Here is a 20,169-nt window from a genome sequence, read left to right on the forward strand (position 1 = left end):
GGTGTGCGCTCGGGCCACCGCCCGCCGCGGCCCCCGCGGCCCCCCGAGCTCCCCACGGCTCACACTCGCGCAGGAATTCTCTTTCTTTTTTTTGGTTTCCCTTTTTCTCCATTTGAGCCACGATTCGGGCCAAAAATGGGTTTCGCATCCTCGAGCCCCACAGCCAAAGCGGGGCTGCAAGTGCGGGGGACCCCCGCCGGCTCAGCGGCCGCAGCTGGGGCCGGGGGATGTCGTCGAGCCCCCGCGTGTCGCCCGTGGGTGGCTGCGCCAACGCCTCGCGGGCGACGGGAGAGCGGGGCTGGCACGGCTGGGGCTGAGCCCGGGGTGCCGCAGCTCGGAGGGGACCGTGGGGAGGGCCCGGGGGGCTGCGGCCGCCCCCCGCCCCGAGCGGAGGCTCCCGGGTTCCTCCTCTCCTCTCCTCTCTCCCTTTCTCCTTCTCCTTCCTCCCCTTTGGGCTGGACGTGCCCGGGCAGCTCCCGCTCCTTCGGCTGCCATTGATGTTCCTCCCAAACAGCCCCGCCGCCTGCCAGCAGCCTCCCGAAAAAAAAGATTTGGGAAGCCGGGGGAGGATGAGTGCGGGGGGGAGGGAGAGAGGCAGGGAGGGAGAAGCGGGGCGGGAGAGCGGCAGCGGCACAAGTGAAACCGCCGCGGGGCAGCTCCGGCTGCGGCGCTCCCCAACGCCGCGCCGGGGCCGGGGCCGCGCCACCAGCGCCGTCCCCGCGCTCGCCGCCGCCGCTCCCGGCACAAGGAGCCAGCCCTGCGCCCCCCCCGCCCCGAGCCCCTCCGGAGACCGGCCCCGAGGGCTGCCCCGGCCCCCGCCCCGCCTCGGGGCTCAGCGGCTCAGTTTGTGGGGGCGGCCGTGCCCCCCTCCGGCTCCCTCTTGCCTCCCTTGGCGGCCGCCGCGTCCCCGGCGCCTTTGCCCTCGGGCTCGGGCCCGTCCTTGCCCCCGTCGTGCGTCTTCATGTGCTTGCCCAGGTGGTCGCTGCGCATGAAGACGCGGCCGCAGACGGGGCAGGAGAATTTCTTGGCGCCCGTGTGGGTCTGGAGGTGCCGCTGCAGCTCGTCGGAGCGGGTGAAGCGCTTGCCGCAGAAGAGCCAGTTGCACACGAAGGGCCGGTCGCCGCTGTGCCAGCGCAGGTGGGCTTTCAGGTGCGAGGTCTTGGCGTAGGCCTTGCCGCAGCCCGGGATGTGGCAGTTGTGCAGGTGCTTGCGCTTGGCCCCCTCGGGGCAGGGGCCGCCCCGCTCGGCCTCCTGGCAGTTGGGGCAGCGGCAGGCGGCCTGCCCCCCGCCCCGGGGCACGGCCCGCCGGGCCCCCTTGGGCCGCCCCCCGCCCTCGCCCTCCGCGCCCCGCGGCTCCGGGGGCCCCTCCAGCGCCTTCACGCCCTCGGCCGCCAGCAGGTGCTGCGCGGGCGGGGGCAGCAGGTGGGCGGGGGGCGCGCAGAGCTGGTGCTCGGCCCCGCCGTAGCCGCCCAGCCCCGCGGGCAGCCCGGGGTGCGCGGGCACCGGCAGCCCCGCGCCCTGCCCCGGCGGCAGCTCCATCCAGCTGGCCCCGGCGTGCAGCTCCCACCAGTTGACGCCTCCGCCCTCCTCGCCGGGGGCTCCGGGGTGCGGGGGCCGAAACCAGGGCTCGTAGGGATGCGCCATGTCCGGGGCGGCCGGCAGCAGCTTGGCGTAGGCTCCGGGCGCGGCGGGGCCGTCGGGGGGCAGCTCTAACCTCGGGGGGCCATGGGGCTCGTAGGCGGCGGCGGCGGCGGCGAACGCGGCGTCCTCGGGCCCCGGCAGCGGCAGCTCGGGCGGCGGCAGCGGCGAGGCGAAGTCGGGGGCGCCCGGCGCGGCGGGGCCGTGCGGCTGGAAGGGCTGCAGCGGCTGCAGGTCCAGGTGGGTCGGGGAGGCGCGGGGCGCGTCCGAGGGCTGCGATCCCAGGGAGCCGCAGACCGCCGTCAGCATCGCGGGGCGGCGCGCACGGACCTGCGGGGCCAAGCGGGGCGGGCGGGGAGGGGGGAGAGGAGCTGTGAGAGGAGGAGGGGGCGCAGCTCCGCGCCCCCCGACCCCGCGCGCACCGGAACCGGCACCGGCACCGGCAGCCGCGGCCTGGGAGTAGCTGAGCCCCGACCGAGGGGGTTGCGCTGCTCTGCGACACCGCTGTGACACCGGGATGGTGGCACCGGCCGGGGGGGGCACCCCTCACACCCGTCCCCGCCCCCTGTGCCAGCCCCTGGTGCCGCTCGGTCACGTCTGCAGCCCGGAGGGGTCGGTGCCTAATTCCAAAATCCGAGGAAGCCTCCAGCATCTGCTCGGGCTCCTCCCCGACTGTGTCCCCCAACACCGCCCGGGTCCCCAAGGGGACGGAGGTGGCATCCCCAAACCCATGGCGGGGACACGCGAGGCCAACCTGTCTCTGCCGCGTCCCAGGCGGGCTGGGAAAGCCTCGCCCCCGCCGCTGCCGCCCCGAGGCCAGGCCCAGCTGGGAGCCCTGGGGCTGCTTTTGGGGGGCTGCCCCCCGGGCCGGCCGGCAGCGGGAGGAGGCAGCGCAGCCCCGGGCCGAGCCCCCGGCAGCGCTTTGAAGCCAGGCCCGGGACAGCTTCGCCCGCACCCCCGGGGCACCCCCGGGGCAGCGGCGGCGCCCCCAGACCCCCGGGCAGCCGCAGCCTCCAGCAGGGCGGCCGTGACTCAGCGGGAGCTGCGCAAACCCCACGGGGCCGGGGACGGGCCCCACCCCGGTGTCGAAATCCACCTGCCGGCACCGGCTCCCGCCCCCCGGCACCGGCTCCCGCCCCCCGGCTTCCCAGCGGCGCCGCCGTGAGGGGCGGCCGGGACCCCCCCACTCCCACCGGCCGCTCTCGTCACCATCCCCGTGTCCCGGCCACCCCCGGGGCCCGCGGGGGACAGGGACGGACCCTCATGGACACGGACAGACCCTCGGGGACACGGACAGAGCCTTGGGGACACGGACAGACCCTCGGGGACACGGACAGAGCCTTGGGGACACGGACAGACCCTTGGGGACAGGGACAGACCCTTGGGGACAGGGACAGACCCTTGGGGACAGGGTCAGACCCTCAGGGATACAGACAGAGCCTCAGGGACACGGACAGACACTCGGGGACAGGGACAAACCCTCGGGGACAGGGACGGACCCTTGGGGACAGGGACGGACCCTCGGGAACAGGGACAGAGCCTTGGGGACACAGACAGACCCTTGGAGACACTGACAGACCCTCAGGGACAGGGACAGACCCCTGGGGACAGGGACAAATGTCCCTGCTTGGGGGGTGCTGGAAGATTTGGGGTGGGGGATCCCCCGAACGGCCCCCGGTGCCCCCCAATGCCCACGCTGTGATTCCAGGGTCCCCACAGTGCTGGAGACCCCTCAGCCGCGTGGGGACCCCGTTTTCCCCTGCCAGGCGTCACCCGGGCAGGCAGGGGGACCCCAAAGATCGGGGTGGGAGTTTGGGGGGGTCCCAAAATCCCCCCGACGGGACCCACCCGTACCCGTACTGCCGACACAGGTGGGGCTCAGCCCCCAGGTTGGGGGCAGGATGAGCCCCCCGGGGTGGCAGCTGAGCAGGTTTTGGGGTCCTGCTGGCCCGTGGGGGCTCAGCTCTGCCCACCCCAGCCCTGGGGACTGTCCTGGGCTCGGGGGGGGCCGGCACTGCCGGCTCCATCGCCGCCTCAGGGGGTCCTGAGCCCCCCGACCCTGATCCCCACGAGCTCCGAATTGGGCTCAGAGCCACGAAGTGCGGGCCCCTCGCGGCCTTTCGGGTGCTGGCACGGATGGGACCCCCAGGTCTGGGGGACATCCCCCAGCCCCCCAAACCCCCGCGGGACGGGAGGGACCCTCCGGGCGCTCCGGGGCCGCTCCAACCCCGCGGGATCCAGAACGGGGCTCTCCTGGGACACCCCAACCCCAGCGATCCCCCCCGGCTCGGGGGTCCCACCGGCCCCACCGTGACCAGCGGCACCAGACCCCATCGCAGCCCCCAAAGGCGGGAAAGGGCCGCGACCGGGATGGGGGAGCGCTGGGAGCACCCCCCTGCACGGGCCTGTCCCGGCCGCGCACGGAGCCTCCCAGGACATTTTTCCATCCGGGAATGATGACAAAAATCCCCAGGGGCCCCCAGCGTCCTCCCTCCCTCCCTGGCGGGGCTCAGCGACGCGTTGGCCATTTCACCGCAGGGAAACTGAGGCAGCGGCGGCTGAAGCGTCCCGTGAGTCACGGCCCGGGCTGGGCACAGGCGGCCCGGCCCCGTCTCCCGGCTCCGCCGGTGCCTCGCCCCGCGGCGGGGCCGGGCGGGCGCCGCTGCCCCCAGCACCGGCAGCCCCGACGGGGGGCACGGGGGCGGCGGCGGGGCCGGGCTCGGGGGATGCCGCGGCTCTGGGGGCGGTGCCGCGGGTCCCGGGGGATGCCCGGGTGCCGGGGGGCGCGGTGGGATCGGGACCGTCCCCCCCGAGCCGCGGCGGAGCTCCCGGGGGGTTTCGGGAGGGGAGCGCGGCCGCAGCGGTGGCGGCGGGGGGGTCCAGCCCGTGCAGCCCCCGCAGGACTCGGCACCGCGCGAGGGTCTCGGAGCCACGGGAAGAGCGGCGGCCGCGAGGGGCGGGGGTCGCGCCGGAGATCGGAGGGAGGGGACGCAGCGCGGGGTCCCGGGAGGCGGCGGGGCCGGGAGCGCCGCGCTCGGGGGCCAGCGGGGACTCGGCGGGGCCGGAGCGGCCGCGTCCCCGCCGTGGGTCAGGGCGGCCGCGTCCCCGGGAGCACCCCGAGGGTCCCCGGGACCATGGCGAGGTCCCCGCGGCACCGGGGGTACGTACGGCTCTAGCGGCGGCTCGGTCCCGGCGGCTCCGTCCTCATGGGCGCGGGCGCTGCTTCCCGAGGGGACCCCGAGGGACCCGCGCGGCTCCCCAGGGACGGGGCACCCACTGGGCCGGGCGAGCAGGAATGGCCGGGTCCCAGCCCGGCCGCCGGCTCTTCCCTCCGCCCCCCCGCCCAGCTCCACCCCCGGCCCGGTGATTTTAACCCTTGGAGGCAGAGCCGCAGCCCCGGCGCTTGACAGGAGCCGGCTCCGGTCTCAGGATCCGGCGGATGAAAGCGGAGGGAGGGGACGGGAAGTTCGCAGCAGACACCGCAAACAGGGGGGTAATTAAAGAAGAAAGCAACAACCGCCTCCCTCCCGCGGCCCTGGCCGCCTCCTCCTGCCACCCCCGGGGACCCCCGGGCGCCCCTTCTGTCCCCACGCCCCTCCAGGCACCCCCTCGCCTGCTGGTGACACACGGGGGTGGCCGCCCCCCGCCTGCCACCCCCGCTCTGTGTGCCCGCACAGGGGCGGGCACCTGCTCCTGCCCCCAGGGATGTCACCCGTCCCCGTGGGGGGCTCAGTGCCCCCCATTGCCCCTCGGTTCTGCGCCGCGGCACCAGTGGGACGGGGGGAATACACAGGGGACAATTTCGGGGTCACAGCTGGCAGGAGGGAGTGGGACACAGGACCCAGCGTGACCCCGATGGATTTGGGGCGACCCAAAACCACCCGGGCGGCGCTGGCGGAGCCTGTCCCCGCTCGGGCGGGGGTGTCCAAGGCCCGTGTCTGCCGTGTCCCCCCCGAGGCTGCCGGGAGGGACAAACCCCGCGAGCCGCCGGGTGACAACACCGCGGCCGCTGGAGCCACTTAATCACCGGCGCGTCCTGTCCCCATTTCCAACCGCTGCGCCCGCCCGGCGGCCCCCGCAGCCCCCGGGGACCCCGGTGGGCGCGGGGGGAGTCCCCGGCTCCCCAAATCCCACGGGCGAAGGCGGCGGGGGCCCCGCGGAGCCGGGCCCGGGCTGGCAGCGCCGCGATCGCGGCCGGCGCGTGGGAGCCCGCAGCTCCCGGCGAGCGCCCGGCCCGGCCGAGGGAGCAGCGAGCTCCGCCCTGGCCGCGGGGAAAACTCGGCTGGGTTTTCATCATCCCGGCACGGACGGGCCCGCCGCCGCCGCCAACCAAACGCGGCTGCCCGGTGGGCTGAGAGCGGCACCACCGGAGGGGATCGGGGCACCGGGATGGGGGCACCGGGATGGGAATGGGGACACCGGGATGGGGACACCGGGATGGGGACATGGGATGGGAATGGGGACACCGGGATGGGGACCCGGTATAGGGACACCGGGATGGGGACACTTGGATGGGGATGGGGACACCAGGATGGGGACCTGGGATGGGGACACTGAGATGGGACCCCGGGAATGGGGACACTGGGATGGGGACCCCAGGATGGGAAGGGGCAGGCCGGGCCCCTTTGGGGTTTCTGGCTGTGCAGAAATGGGGCTGAACACACGCACGGGGCTCTGTAGGGCGCATCTGGGGGGATTTGGGCACACCCCAACCCCAGGGTCCCACTGCCCTCCCTCTCCTCTGCCTCCCCAGGAGGATCCAGGGCTGCTCCCGCGGCTGCTCCAGCCTGGGGACCCCCGGGTGCTCTTGGGGTTGGGGTGGTGGCCTTGGGCTCCCTGGCTGGCCCTGGGGGCCGGATCGTGGCCACCAACAGCTCTGGGGGCCATGGGCAGCTCCAGCCACCCCAATTCCCACCCCAATTCCCATCCCACCCCAATTCCCATCCCAATCCCAGTCCCCATCCCTGCTGTGCTACCACAGGGAACAGGGACGGTGCCTCCTGGTCCCCAGCTGCCCCTCAGCCACCCCGCACACATGGCCTGTCCCTGTCCCTTCGCCCCAGGGGCTGCTCCCAGTGCTCCCAGTGCTCCCAGTGCCCCCAGTGCAGGATGATCCCAGTGCTCCCAGTGCTCCCAGTGCTCCCAGTGCCCCCAGTGCAGGATGATCCCAGGATGATCCCAGGCTCTCCCATCCCGGCCATTCCCGCTCCAGGAAGGGGCTGCAGGGTGGGAGGACGTGGGGGACACGAGGGGACAGGGATGGGGGTCTGGGAGGGCCAGGACCACCTCAGGACCACCTCATCCCACCAGCACCACACCCCAAACCCCCCGGGACCCTCCAGACCCACCCCAAAACAGATCCTGGGCTGGGACCCTGCTGGGAGGGGTCTGGGAGCAGGAGGAGGCTGCGGCACCGCACTGGGGGCACTGGGGGCACTGGGGGCACCAGGATCTGGGGTCTGGGGGCTCCCGGAGCCCCCCCCGGCTGAGCTGGGACCACCCAGGGCAGGGAATCACAGGGGGGATCCGAGTGTCTGAAACCCCGAGCCGTGCCTTGAAATTACTGCTAATTACAGCTCATTTGCATAAATTATAAGGCAAGAGGCAAATGCCGCCAATCCCTCCGAGTGATCAGGCAGCGGGGGGGCGGTGACAGAGGGGGGACAAAGGGGGGACGGGGGGGTCGGGGCTCCCCAAAACTGCAGCGGAACCTCGGGGTGTCCCCAGAGCCCGGCAGGGGAGGGACACGGCCCTCGGTGGGTGACAGGGAGGGGGACAGAGCTGGGGGTGGCACTGGGGGTGGCACAGGGGTGTCACAGGGGGGTTCCGGGGGTGTCACAGCGGTGTCCCGGGGGTGTCCCGGGGGTGTCCCACGGTGTCTCTGAGCTCCTCCCTGTCCCCGCCCCTGCGTGCCCCCCCTTGGCCGGTGCCGCTCCCGCTCGGGTGCCGGGGGGGCTCTGCCGCGGGGCTGCGCCGTCTGGGCCGCCCCGTCCCTCTGGGCACAGCCCGGGGGCGCCCGCGGGGCCCAGACGGGCCCGGGCGGAGCCGCCGGATCCTCCCCGCGGGTCCGGGGGGGCCCCACGCCCAGACGGGCCCGGGGGGGGACGCGGGGGTGACGTTGGAGCTGCCGAGCCCGGGGGGACCCGGGGCTGCTGCAGGTGGCGCATGGGGACAGGGCCAGGTGAGGGGGGGACGGGGGTGGCACTGGGGAGGCACGGTCCTGGGGGGTGTCACGGTCCCCACGGGGGCGTCACGGCCCCACGGGGGTGTCCCAATACCCGCCAGGACACCCCCGTGTGCCCCCTCGCTGTCCTCCAGCGGTGCCACGCCCGGTGCCCGGTGCCCGGGGCACAGCTGGCACAGCTGGCGCGGCTGGCGCGGCTGGCACGGCTGGCACGGCGCTGCCCCCCCGCTGCCCGAGGCCAGGGCCGCCTGCCATCCCGGCAGAGATCTCTATCGCGATTATCGCGACGGGGTTGCCCTGCCCGCAGCGCGTGCCCGCGGGCGGCGTTTCCTCAGCGATCGCTGTCGGGACTCGGGCTCCGCGCCGGGGCTGGGGCTCGGTGCAGCCTTAAACGCGAGTTTTAATTGGAGTTTTAATTAGTCCCGCGCTAATCTCGCTGCCGTATCTGCGCCCCGGCGGCCCCGCTGTCAGTCACGGCCCGGGGAAACCGGCCCGGAACGGGCGGGAGAGCGGGACAGGGACACGGGGGGACAGCGGGGACAGGGACAGGGGGGACACAGGGACAGGGATGGGGACACAGGGACAGGGATGGGGACAGGGGACACTGGGCTGAATTGGGGACATGAGGACGAGCTGGGGACAGGGACAGGGACGGGGACAGGGACACGGGGGGACAGGGATGAGGACAAGGATGGGGACAAGAATGGGGACAGGGACAGGGGACTGAGGCAGGGATGGGGACAGGGGCACGGGGACAGGGACACGGGACAGAGACACGTGTCCCCAGCACAGAGACCCAACCCAGCCCCCGCGCTGCCCCCGGGGGTGTCCCCGAGTGTCCCCAACCCCGCGAGCCCCCAGCGCGGGACAGAGGCGGGCCGGGGGGAGCCGGGGAGGGTTTTGGGGCGCGGGCCGGGGGTCGGGTGAGTAAGCGGAGCGGGGAGGGCGGGGGTGAGGGCGGGGAGGCGCTGGCCGCGGCTGCTTCCCACAAATGGAGGCCCCGCGGCCACAGACACGGCACAACAAAGCACCGGGCAATTATTTGGCTCCAGTGGGAGCTGCCGGGCCCGTGGGGGCTGGAGCCAGCTGGGCACCCCCGGCACCCCCGGGCGGCACCGCCGAGGGGACCCCGGGAGGGTGAGGGACCCCCCAAAAGGGGATGCGGGACATTGAGCACAGCCCGGGTTTTGGGAGGGGTTGGGGATACCCATCGCTTTTGGGAACCCCGAAATCTGCGAGGGGATTGGGGATCCCCGTCTCTTTGGGGACTCCGAAATCGGCAAGGGGATTTGGGATCCCTGGCCCTTCTGGCAGCCTGAAGACCCCAAAGCTCTCCAAGAGCCCCGAGCTCCCAAAATTTAGAAGGGGATTGGGGACCTCCATCCCTTCTAGCGCCTTGAACACCCCAAAACACTCCAAGCACCCTGAACCCCCAAATTCTGCAATGGGAATGGGGACCCCCATCCTCTCAGGGAACCCCCATCCCCTCCGGGACACTGAATCCCCCCCCGCCCCGAGCACCCCGACTGTTGTCAGGGTTTGGGGACCCCCATCCCATCCCAGGTTCCGCAGGGACCCCCCGAACCCCGCTGTGCCTCCTCCCCGCGGGGGTTGGGGACCCTCGGGGGCGCCATCGCCCCGGAACCCCCCGATCCCCGCCCCGGGACCCCCCGGATCCCCTCCGTGCCCGCCCCGGGACCCCCCGGACCCCCCTCACTGGGACCCCCCGGATCCCCTCCGCGCCACCTTTGATGGGGGGGGTGGGGGGCGAGGGGGATCCCCGGGACTCCCCACCCGCTGGGGGACCCCGTGACGTCATCCGGCTTCAGCTGCCCCCTCCGCCAATCGCAAGCGCAGCTCCTGCGCCTCGCGACTTCCATTAATTCATTAACATGTCAATCAAATTATTGTGACCAATCACAAGGAGTGTTTTGTGCGGATCACGCCCAAGAGTAACTCCGCCCCCTTGAAGGCCTGTCAATCAAACAGGCGATAGCCATAGGCTGGGCTTGCGTCCATTGGCTGTCGATGGTGTCAATCAGAGATCTTCTCTGCTATTGGCTCTCCGCTGCCGTCCGTCACCTCAGAGCTCCGCGCCTATTGGCGGAGCCATCCCTCCATCACGCGCTTTACTGCTCGGCTCAGCTGCCCATCAACCGTTTCCCCTCCTCGGATTGGCCGTCGCTCCACCATCTCAGCGCCCATTGGCCAGATCGCAAAGCAGCCGGGCGGCGATTGGCCCAAACCCCCTCTGTGGGCGGGCGCAGCAGGGCGGTGCCCGGCGGAGGAAGATGGCGCCGTGAGCGGGTCGGAGCCGCCGCCGCCCCCGGCCGGTCAGTGCGGGGGGAGCGGGGCCGGGCCGCGGCCGCTGCGAGGCCGCCGGGGCGGGGAGGGACCCGCGGCCGCCCCGAGCCGCCCTCCCCCGGCGCCCGGCGGGCGGGCGGCGCTTCCGGCAGCGGGGCCCGGTCGGGGGCGGGCCCGGCCTTTGGGACCCGCCTCCCCCGGGACCGCCCGGAGCGGCGGGGGCGGCCCGGGGGGACCGGGGAGAGCCCGGGGGGGGCTCCAGGGGGACCCTCGGGGGTCGCGGCCTGATCCCGGCACGGGGGCGGCGGGGCCGGTTCGGCGATCCCGGGATGCTCGGGGAGCCCCGGGGATGCTCGGGGGTCCCGGGGATGCTCAGGGGTCCCCGGGATGCTCGGGGGTCCCGGAGGATGCTCGGGGAGGTCCCCGAATTTCCTTATGGGATTCATTCCCCTGATGGGGTTCGGGATGGTTCCCAAATTTCCCTGGTGGGATTCAGGACGATTCCCAAATTTCTCTCATGAGGTTCATTTCCCCAGTGGGATTTGGGCTGTTTTTCCTTATGGGATTCCTTTCCTTGGGATTCATTCCCCTGATGGGATTTGGGATGGTTCCCAAATTTAGGGGCCTCTGCTTCACCGCGAGTGGGAAACACACGGAGGGATCACGCCAGGCTTCCCTGCATTAATATCCCCATTTATTGTTCTGGGAAAATGGGATTTCTCCAGGGAAAATGGGATCTCTTCCAGAAAAATGGGATTTCTCCAGAAAAATGGGATCTCCCTGTCCGGGATCTGGCTCCTCCCTGGCCGGCCCAGCCCCGCTCTGATTCGCGGTCGGGGCTGTTGATCCTCAACTCTGCCCTAAATTCCGATGGAAGGGAGGGAACAACCACACAAAATCCCCGGAAAAACGAGAATATTTCAGGCTGGGAATGGGAAGATTTGGGGCTAGAAATGGGAATATTTCAGGGTGGGAACAGGAATATTTCAGGCTGGGAATGGGAAGATTTCGGGAGGTTTCGGCTCTCTGGGCACACCTGCTTTGAAGCTGGGCTCTGCCAGTTTTAGGAGGCTGCTCCTTCAATCCAAGGCTGTGCTGGAATTCAGGAGAACGAGGGAAATCCAGGAGAGCTCCCTGGGATTTCCCCTGGGAACCAACCAAAGCCCCAACCCTGGAGAGGGGAGGAGGTGGCACATGGGGGGCAGCCCCCCGTGTGAGGTGGGATGGGTCTGGGGCGCACCAGGCAGATCCTGGGGGTCAGAACCCCGGGCTGGGCTCCCCGAGGAGCTGATCCCCCCTGCTCTGTGCCCACAGCCCGAGGGACAGCACAGCATGGCTGCCACTGCTGCTGTCAGCCCCAGCGAGTACCTGCAGCCCGCCAACGCCGCCGGCCAGGTGAGCCCAGCCCCTGCTCAGGTGAGCCCAGCCCCTGCCCAGGTGAGCCCAGCCCTGCTGGGGTGAGCCCAGCCCCTGCCCAGGTGAGCCCAGCCCTGCCTGGGTGAGCCCAGCCCTGCCTGGGTGAGCCCAGGCCCTGCCCAGGTGAGCTCAGCCCTGCCCAGGTGAGCCCAGCCCCTGCCCGGGTGAGCCCAGCCCTGCCTGGGTGAGCCCAGCCCCTGCCCAGGTGAGCCCAGCCCCTGCCCAGGTGAGCCCAGCCCCTTCCCAGGTGAGCCCAGCCCCTGCCCAGGTGAGCCCAGCCCCTGCTCAGGTGAGCCAGGAGGGCAGCACAGCCCCTGGGGCATTGCTGGGGGCTCATTCCCTGTCCTCATCCCAGAGTTCTTCCTCCTGCCCAAGCATCTCTGATCTTCCCAGCTCTTATCTCGGGGTGGGTTTGGGATTTGAGCTGCCTGTGATGTTCCAAGGGGAAATCTCAGGGAGTTTCCAGGATGTCCACAGCTTTGGGATGGTTTTAAGGATGGTTTGAAGCTTTAGGATGGTTTGAAGCTTTAGGATGTCTTTAAGGATGGTTTTAAGGATGGTTTGAAGCTTTAGGATGGCTTTAAGGATGGATTTAAGGATGGTTTTAAGCTTTAGGATGGCTTTAAGGACACAAGGATGGGATTTAAAGGGATTTAGGGACACAGGGATGGGATATTAAATGCCACCATGGCTGAAAGCAGTGGGTGCTGGACATCTGCAGGAATTCCTTCACAGAAGAACTGGGATTGGGATGGGCTGCCCGGAAAGGTGGTGGAGTCACCTGGGGGTGTTTCAGGAAGGACTGGACGTGGCCCTCAGTGCCATGCTGGGGTGGCAAAGTGTCCCCAGGTTGGACTGGACCATCCCAAAGATCCTTTCCAGCCTCGGTTGTTCGTTAATTAACGCGGGTAATTAATCAGCTCCCTCGGTCGGGGCTGTGTCGTGAGCCGTTCCTGCAGGTGCTGGGCCCTAACTGCCCTCTCTCCCCAGGACTCCCAGCCCTCTCCCCTGGCCCTGCTGGCAGCCACATGCAGCAAGATCGGTCCCCCCGCCGTGGAGGCGGCCGCGGCGCCGCCGGCGCCCCCCCAGCCCACCCCTCGCAAGCTGGTGCCCATCAAACCCGCCCCGCTGCCCCTGGGCTCTGCCAAGAGCAGCATCGGCATCCTGTCCTCCAAGGGGAACCTCTTCCAGATCCAGGGCTCCCAGGTGGGCACCTCCTACCCCGGGGGGCAGCTGGTGTTCGCCATCCAGAACGCGGCCGTGCTCAGCAAAGCCTCGCGCTCCTCCTCCTCCTCCTCCTCCTCCTCCTCGTCCTCCTCGTCCTCCTCCAGCATCCAGTACCAGGCGGTGCCGCAGCTGCAGCCCAGCGGGGCTCAGACCATCCAGGTGCAGCCTAACCAGATCCAGATCATCCCAGGCACCAGCCAGGCCATCCTCACGCCCTCCTCCTCCTCCTCCTCCTCCTCGCACAAGCCCGTGCCCATCAAGCCGGCCCCGGCGCAGAAAGCGGCGGGAGCGGGCGGCGTGGTCAAACTGCCCGGGGGCGCCAACGTCACCCTGAGCCTGCCCCCGGCCCTGGTGAGCCCCGAGGCGGGCGGGCAGCCCCAGCTGCTCACGGACAGCCCTTCCAAAGGCGGCAAAAAGCCGCGGAAAAAGGCCCCGTCCCCCGGGCAGCCCGCGGCCGTGGCCGTGGCCGAGCAGGTGGAGACGGTGCTGATCGAGACCACGGCCGAGAACATCATCCAGGCTGGCAACAACCTGCTGATCGTGCAGAGCCCGGGCTCGGGGCAGCCTGCAGTGGTGCAGCAGGTGCAGGTGGTGCAGCCCAAGCAGGAGCCGCAGGTGGTGCAGATCCCGCAGCAGGCGCTGCGCGTGGTGCAGGCGGCCTCGGCCACGCTGCCCACCGTGCCCCAGAAATCCTCCCAGAACTTCCAGATCCAGGCGGCCGAGCCCACCCCCACACAGGTACGGCCTCCTTGGGACCTTCTCCCTGCTGCTCCCCTCTGGTCCTCACCCAGGGTTTGGGAGCTGGGGGGTTTGGGAGATATTCCCAGCTTGGAGTCTGGTTTGGGCATTGCTGAGGGGAGTTTGGGAGTGCAGCCATGCCCTCTGCAGGGATTTAGGAGCTCCAGCTGCTTTCATAGGTGCTTTTTCAGTGTCCCTGAAAGCTCCTCAGTGCCACAGCTGGGGCTGGGATGAGCCAGCCTGCTGGAAGTTCCTGAGTCACAAAGGGAGGTGGGAGAGGGATGGTGTCCTTGTGTCCCCTTGGGCAAAATCCAGGAGCCTTCTCCTTTCTCCAGAGGTCCCACAGAGGTGCAGATTCACCTCCCAGTGAGGGTGGGGAGGAGCTGGGCTGCACTTCCCACACAAGCTATGACTCCCCCATCCCTGGAAGTGTCCAGGCCCAGCTGCAGCAGAAGGAAATTAAAACACGACAGCCTCCAACCCCCCCCGCCCACCCCACCCCAAACCATTCCAGAATTCCCGAGCTGCAGGGGCAGATCCCATCCCCACAAACCCCACCCGTGTTCCCTCCTGCCGCCCAGGTTTACTTCAAGACCCCCTCTGGCGAGCTGCAGACCGTGCTGCTGCAGGAGGCCTCGTCCATCCCGCCGCCGGCGCCGCCAGGCGCGTCCTGCGGCAGCCCCGGTACCGGTACCAGCAGCGCCCGCAGGCCGGCCCCGCGCAAGGAGCGGCCGCTGCCCAAGATCGCCCCGGCCGGGGGCATCCTGAGCCTGAGCGCGGCACAGCTGGCAGCAGCTGCACAGGCCATGCAGACCATCAACATCAACGGCGTGCAGGTGCAGGGCGTGCCCGTCACCATCACCAACAGCGCAGGTGGGTGGCACTGATGGCATGGAGGGGACATGGGGACATGGGGACATGGGGATAGGGACACGGGGCAGGGCGTGCCCGTCACCATCACCAACAGCGCAGGTGGGTGGCACTGATGGCACGGATGGGGACATGGGGACATGGGGATGGATGGGACAGGGGCAGGTGCAGGTGCAGGGCGTGCCCGTCACCATCACCAACAGCGCAGGTGGGTGACACCGTGGGCATGGATGGGGACATGGGGACATGGGGACATGGGGACACGGGGCAGGGCTCGTCACCATCACCAACAGCGCAGGTGGGTGGCACTGCTGGCATGGATAGGGATGGATGGGGCAGGTGCAGGTGAGCCCCCCAAGGATGGGAGGTCCTTCAAACAGATCAGATCAGATTAAATCAGATCCCCTGAGGGACACGGGGACAGTGGGGAGCTCACTGAGCTTCCAGAGGAATGAGGAGCTCTCCCAAGCTCCCAAACCCAGGAGAGGCACATTCACACACCCAGCTCCGTTTTTGCAGCTCCACTTTTCAGGGATCATTCCAGCAGTGAACCCCTCACTCCAGGGATCATTCCAGGAGTGAACCCCTCACTCCAGGGATCACCTGAACCCCTCACTCCAGGGATCATTCCAGCAGTGAATCCCTCACTCCAGGGTTCAATCCAGCAGTGAATCCCTCACTCCAGGGATCATTCCGGGGAATGAACCCCTCACTCCAGGGATCATTCCAGGAGTGAACCCCTCACTCCAGGGATCAATCCAGCAGTGAATCCCTCACTCCAGGGATCTCCCCAGACCCCAAACCAGCCGGGCCTGGCCCTGCTGCTCCCCGTGCCAGGAGTGTCACGTCCCTGCAGCCGCCCTGTCCCCACTGCAGGGCCAAACCCTTGCCCAGAGCCGAGGGGAGGGTTGTCCCTGTGGGGAGCTTTATCTGCTCCCTGAGATCAGCCCAGCCCTGCTGCCTGCTTGCTTGGTGCCCCAGCCCTGGCTGCGCTGCTGCTCCTGGCCAGGCGTCAGCAGAAATCCCAACCCCACTTTCCCACTGTGCTGTCCTCCCAGGACTGCCTTTGTGGGGGGGGATTGGATTTAATTAGCTGTTCCAATTAACGTGGAGGGGACTGGCAGGACCTGCTGCCCACAGCTCAGCCAGGGCTCAGCTCATCCCCAGCGCTGCCTTCCCTCGCTTGGCGCTTCCCCGCCAGCTCTGCCTGCTCTCCCTCCCCGCTCTGCTCCTCTGCTGCAATCCCCCTTGTTCTTCCCCTCCTCCTCCTCCTCCTCCTCCTCCTGGTGCTGCCCTGGGAGCAGCAACCCCAACCCCAACCCCAATCCCAAGCCCAATCCCCATCCCAGCCCCGCTTGCTGACGCTGACCCCCTGTTCTTCTTTCCAGCCCCTGTCGCGGCTGCCAGGGACGCCCGAGCCTGGAGCGGCCCTTAGGCTGCGGGGTAAGTCCCGTTTTTTTGCTCAATATATTGCACGTTTTTTCAAAGTTTCTTTTTTGTTCCCTCTTTGAGCCCTTTTTTTATTCCCCGCCCCCCTAAAAGGGTCGAAAACAACTTTTTTGAAAACTTTGAAAAACCGCACAGTATATTCAGAAAAAAGGGGACTTACCAGGAGAGGCACGTGGCAAAGGGGGCCGTGCTGCATGTGGGGGTGAGTTCGGGGTGTTCCCTGTCCGGAGGGCGCAGCTGGATCCTGACCGCCCCTTTTCCCTCCTCCCCAGGCCAGCAGCAGCTGACGGTGCAGAACGTGTCCGGCAACAACGTGACCATCAGCGGGCTGAGCCCCACGCAGATCCAGCTGCAGATGGAGCAGGCGCTGTCCGGGGACATCCAGCCCGGCGAGAAGAGGAGGAGGATGGCCTGCACCTGCCCCAACTGCAAGGACGGCGACAAGCGGTGGGTGCTGCGAGTGGGAAGGGCTCATCCTGCTTGGGTCTGCCCCTTCTGGGCTATCTCAGAGAGGTTCATCCCTCTGGATCTGCCTCTCCTGGGCTCAGAGCAGTTCATCCCTATGGATCTGCCTCTCCTGGGCTATCTCAGAGCGGTTCATCCCTCTGGATCTGCCCCTTCTGGGCTATCTCAGAGAGGTTCATCCCTCTGGATCTGCCTCTCCTGAGCTATCTCAGAGAGGTTCATCCCTTGGGATCTGCCTCTCCTGGGCTAACTCCAGGTTCATCCCCCTGGATCTGCCTCTCCTGGGCTGTCTCAGAGCGGTTCATCCCCCTGGATCTGCCTCTCCTGGGCTATCTCAGAGCGGTTCATCCCCCTGGATCTGCCCCTTCTGGGCTAACTCCAGGTTCATCCCTTTGTATCTGCCTCTCCCGGCTTTAACCCAGAGCAGCTCATCCCACTTGGATCCGCCTGTCCCGGGTCTAACCCAGAGCGTTTTACCCCCCGCCCCGTCCCGCCTGGCCGTTCTGACGCCACCTCTCCCTCTCCCTCTCTCCCTCTCCCTCTCCCTCTCCCTCTCCCTCTCCTCTCCCCTCCCTCTCCTCTCCTCTCCCATCCCTTCAGGCCGGGTGATGGTGGGAAGAAGAAGCACATCTGCCACATCCCCGAGTGCGGGCGCACGTTCCGCAAGACGTCGCTGCTGCGGGCGCACGTGCGGCTGCACACGGGCGAGAGGCCCTTCGTGTGCAACTGGGTGTTCTGCGGCAAGCGCTTCACCCGCTCCGACGAGCTGCAGCGGCACGCGCGCACCCACACAGGTCTGCACCGCGCCGGGGCTGGGATGGAGCCCCCAGAAGGGCTGGGGTATCCCTGGGGTGTCCCCATTCCCAAAGTAAAACCCTCAATAGGGCTGGGAAATCCCTGGAGTGTCCCCGTTCCCAAAGCAGAACCCCCAAAAGGGCTGGGGTATCCCTGGAGAGTCCCCATTCCCAAAGTAAAACCCTCAATAGGGCTGGGAAATCCCTGGGGTGTCCCCGTTCCCAAAGCAGAACCCCCAAAAGGGCTGGGGAATCCCTGGGGTGTCCCCATTCCCAAAGCAGAGCCCCCAAAAGGGCTGGGGAATCCATGGGGTGTCCTCGTTCCCAAAGCAGAACCCCAGCAGGGCTGGGACATCCCTGGAGAGTCCCCGTTCCCAAAGCAGAAACCCCGACAGGGCTGGGGTATCCCTGGGGTGTCCCCATTCCCCCAGTAGGGCTGGGATATCCCTGGAGTGTCCCCGTTCCCAAAGCAGAGCCCCAGCAGGGCTGGGGAATCCCTGGAGTGTCCCTGTTCCCCCAATAGGGCTGGGACATCCCTGGGGTGTCCCCGTTCCCAAAGCAGAACCCCCAATAGGGCTGGGATATCCCTGGAGTGTCCCCGTTCCCAAAGCAGAACCCCCAAAAGGGCTGGGGTATCCCTGGGGTGTCCCCGTTTCCAGGGCAGAACCCCCAAACACATCTGGGACATCCCTGGAGTGTCCCCATTCCCAGGGCAGAGCCCCCAAACACATCTGGGACACCCCAAGCTCTCCTCCATCCCCAGGGCAGAGCCCCCAAACAGGCCTGGGGGACCCCCAGGTGCCACCACCCCCTCGGGAGCACGGGGATGATCTGGGCAGGTCCTGCCTGGGCTCTGGGGGGCACTGGGGGATTTTGGGGGGTCTCTGGTGACAGAGGAAGGGGATGGGGACATCAAGGGGACAAGTCCTGGAGGTGTCACCGCCCCTGAGGGAGCACTGGGCAGGTTCTCCCTGGGTTCTGGGGGGCACTGGGGGATTTTGGGGGGTCTCTGGTGACGGGGGCTAAGGGGGCCGCATCCTGGGGGTGTCACCCCGTCCCCCGAGGCCCCTGGCCGTCCCTGGGGGTGACCCCGGTGGTGTCCCCTGTCCCCGCAGGTGACAAACGCTTCGAGTGCGCGCAGTGCCAGAAACGCTTCATGCGCTCCGACCACCTGACCAAGCACTACAAAACCCACCTGGTCACCAAGAACCTGTAGGGTGGGGGCACCCCCTGCGCCCCACGCCCGGCCCCACAGCCAGGGGCCACCCACAGCACTCCAGGGAGGCGCCTCGGGGGCGTCCCCGGCCTCCCGACCGCGCTGGGCACCCTGAAAACGGCGCTGGGGGTGCCCCAGGGTCCCCCCTGTGACCCCAGAGATTTATGGGGTGACCCAGAGCCTCCCTTGTGACCCCACAGGCTCAGGGGTGACCCCAAGCTCCCCTGTGACCCCACAGGTTTAGGGGGTGCCCCAGACCCTCCCCTGTGACCCCAGAGGTTTAGGGGATCACCCAGAGCCCCCCAGCCCCATGGGGACCCCCCCAGCCCCATGGGGACCCCCAGAGCTCCCCAGCCCCATGGGGTCCCCCCAGTTTCCCCCAGAGCCCCCCAGGGCGTGGGGCAGGAGCCCCGAGGGGAGGGGCTCCAGAGCACATTCCTACTTTATATTTAAAGTCTATAAATAGCTATAAATATCTATATCCCCTTTGGAAAATCCCTGTTTTCTATCGGATCGTTGCCTTACACTCCCCTGTCCCCGCCCTGTGGATCATGAGTGCTTTTTTAATCTATTTAATCCCCTGCCTTCCTCTCCCAAAACTCCGTTTTTTCCCCCCCTCATGGCCAATTCCTCTCTCCCAATTTTTATTTCCGAGCAACGTTGGCAATTCCCCCTTTTTTGTTATTTTGTTTGCAATTTTGGGACTCCATCCCTTTTTTTTTTCCCTTTTCCTTCCTTTTTTTTTTTTCTTTTTTCCCCTTTTCCCTTCCTTATTTTTTATTTTCACCCCTTTTTCTTTCCTTTTCTCCCCCTTTTTCCTTCCTTATTTTTTCCCCTTCCTCCTTCCTTAGTTTTTATTTTTCCCCTTTTTTTCTCCCTTATTTTTTATTTTTCCCCCTTTTCTCTTCCCGTTTTTTTTTATTTTCTCCTTTTCCCTCCCTTTTTTTTTCTTTTCCCTCCTTTTTCCTTCCTTATTTTTTATTTTCCCTCTCTTTCCCTCCTTTTTTTTTCCATTTTCTCTTCCTTATTTTTTCTTTTTTCCCCCTTTCCGTTCCTTATTTTTTCTTTTCCCTCCTTTTTCCTTCTCTTTTTTTAATTTTCCCCCCTTTTTCCTCCCTTGTTTTTTTTCTTTTTTCCCCCCTTTTCCTGTCCTTATTTTTTATTATTTTTTCCCTCCCTTTTTGTTTCCTTTCCCCGTTTCCCGTGTGTGCCCCCCCCCCCGTGTACAGTGTACATTGTATCATAGATTCTATTGCTTTGGAGCTTTTAAATTAAACAGAAATTCCGTTTATTTTTGCCTGCTGTGCCGGGCCGTGCTGTGCCTGCCCTGTGTGATCCTCCGGGAGCTTCCCCGGCTCAATAAAAACCCCGAGGCGCCTCCAGGTCCTGCTGCCTCCGGGCTCTGGGGATTTGGGGGAGTTGGGAGGGTTTGGGGGAATTGGGGGAATTTGTGGGATTTGGGGGAATGGATGGGATTGACAGGAATGGATGGGGTTTGGAGGCATGGATGGGAAATTGAGGAATTTTAGCAGGAAATGGTTCAGCTCCTGCTGTGAGCTGCTGGCTCAGGAGTGGGGGATTGTCCCCAAATCCCTGTCCCCAAACCCCTGTGCCCAAATCCCCGTCCTTGTCACAGCATCCCACATACCCCATCCCCACATCCCTGTCCCCAGTGTCCCCAAATCCCTGTTCCCACCATGTCCCAGCCCCTTGTCACCGCCTCCCGAGGCCCATATGTCCCAAATCCCCAAATTGCCGTCCCCGTGTGTCCCCGCTGTCCCCGTGTGTCCCCGCTGTCCCCTGGGTGTCCCCGCTGTCCCCTGGGTGTCCCCCTCCCGCGGTCGTTGCCCCTTTAAGAGCCCCCGCAC

General features: G+C 67.3%; 2 protein-coding genes across 4 annotated transcripts; one reads left to right on the forward strand and one right to left on the reverse strand.

Moving 5' to 3' along the window:
* Nucleotides 1-717: 717 nt before the first annotated feature.
* On the reverse strand, nt 718-5,023 carry SP6 (Sp6 transcription factor). The gene is made up of 2 exons (XM_071450854.1): nt 4,807-5,023; nt 718-1,968 (listed from the first exon to the last, which is right to left on the reverse strand). The coding sequence occupies exon 2, from the start codon at nt 1,945-1,947 to the stop codon at nt 841-843; it is 1,107 nt and encodes a 368-aa protein (XP_071306955.1). The 5' UTR covers nt 1,948-1,968; nt 4,807-5,023; the 3' UTR covers nt 718-840.
* Nucleotides 5,024-10,087: 5,064 nt separating this feature from the next.
* SP2 (Sp2 transcription factor) lies at nt 10,088-19,592 on the forward strand. Of its 3 annotated transcripts, XM_071450636.1 has the most exons (8): nt 10,088-10,155; nt 11,441-11,521; nt 11,748-11,810; nt 12,533-13,507; nt 14,089-14,380; nt 16,099-16,273; nt 16,892-17,085; nt 18,201-19,592. In XM_071450636.1, the coding sequence occupies exons 2-8, from the start codon at nt 11,459-11,461 to the stop codon at nt 18,299-18,301; spliced, it is 1,863 nt and encodes a 620-aa protein (XP_071306737.1). In that variant the 5' UTR covers nt 10,088-10,155; nt 11,441-11,458; the 3' UTR covers nt 18,302-19,592. The 3 variants fall into 3 exon arrangements, with proteins under 3 accessions (XP_071306737.1, XP_071306738.1, XP_071306739.1); XM_071450637.1 differs by lacking the exon at nt 11,748-11,810 and having other exon boundaries at nt 11,441-11,542; XM_071450638.1 differs by lacking the exon at nt 11,748-11,810.
* The last annotated feature ends 577 nt before the right edge of the window (nt 19,593-20,169 follow it).

The sequence above is a fragment of the Agelaius tricolor genome, unplaced genomic scaffold (assembly GCF_023055355.1).
Source record: "Agelaius tricolor isolate 1412-34295 unplaced genomic scaffold, bAgeTri1.0.p SCAF_31, whole genome shotgun sequence".
NCBI classification, from domain to species: domain Eukaryota; kingdom Metazoa; phylum Chordata; class Aves; order Passeriformes; family Icteridae; genus Agelaius; species Agelaius tricolor.

Bases quoted from the DNA above. Each gene is read 5' to 3' on its own strand.
- SP2 (XM_071450636.1), top strand. From the start codon at position 11,459: ATGGCTGCCACTGCTGCTGTCAGCCCCAGCGAGTACCTGCAGCCCGCC. The intron at 13,508-14,088 runs GTACGGCCTCCT...CCTGCCGCCCAG, and splicing joins CCGAGCCCACCCCCACACAG to GTTTACTTCAAGACCCCCTC. The intron at 16,274-16,891 runs GTGGGTGCTGCG...CCATCCCTTCAG, and splicing joins TGCAAGGACGGCGACAAGCG to GCCGGGTGATGGTGGGAAGA.
- SP6 (XM_071450854.1), bottom strand. From the start codon at position 1,947: ATGCTGACGGCGGTCTGCGGCTCCCTGGGATCGCAGCCCTCGGACGCG.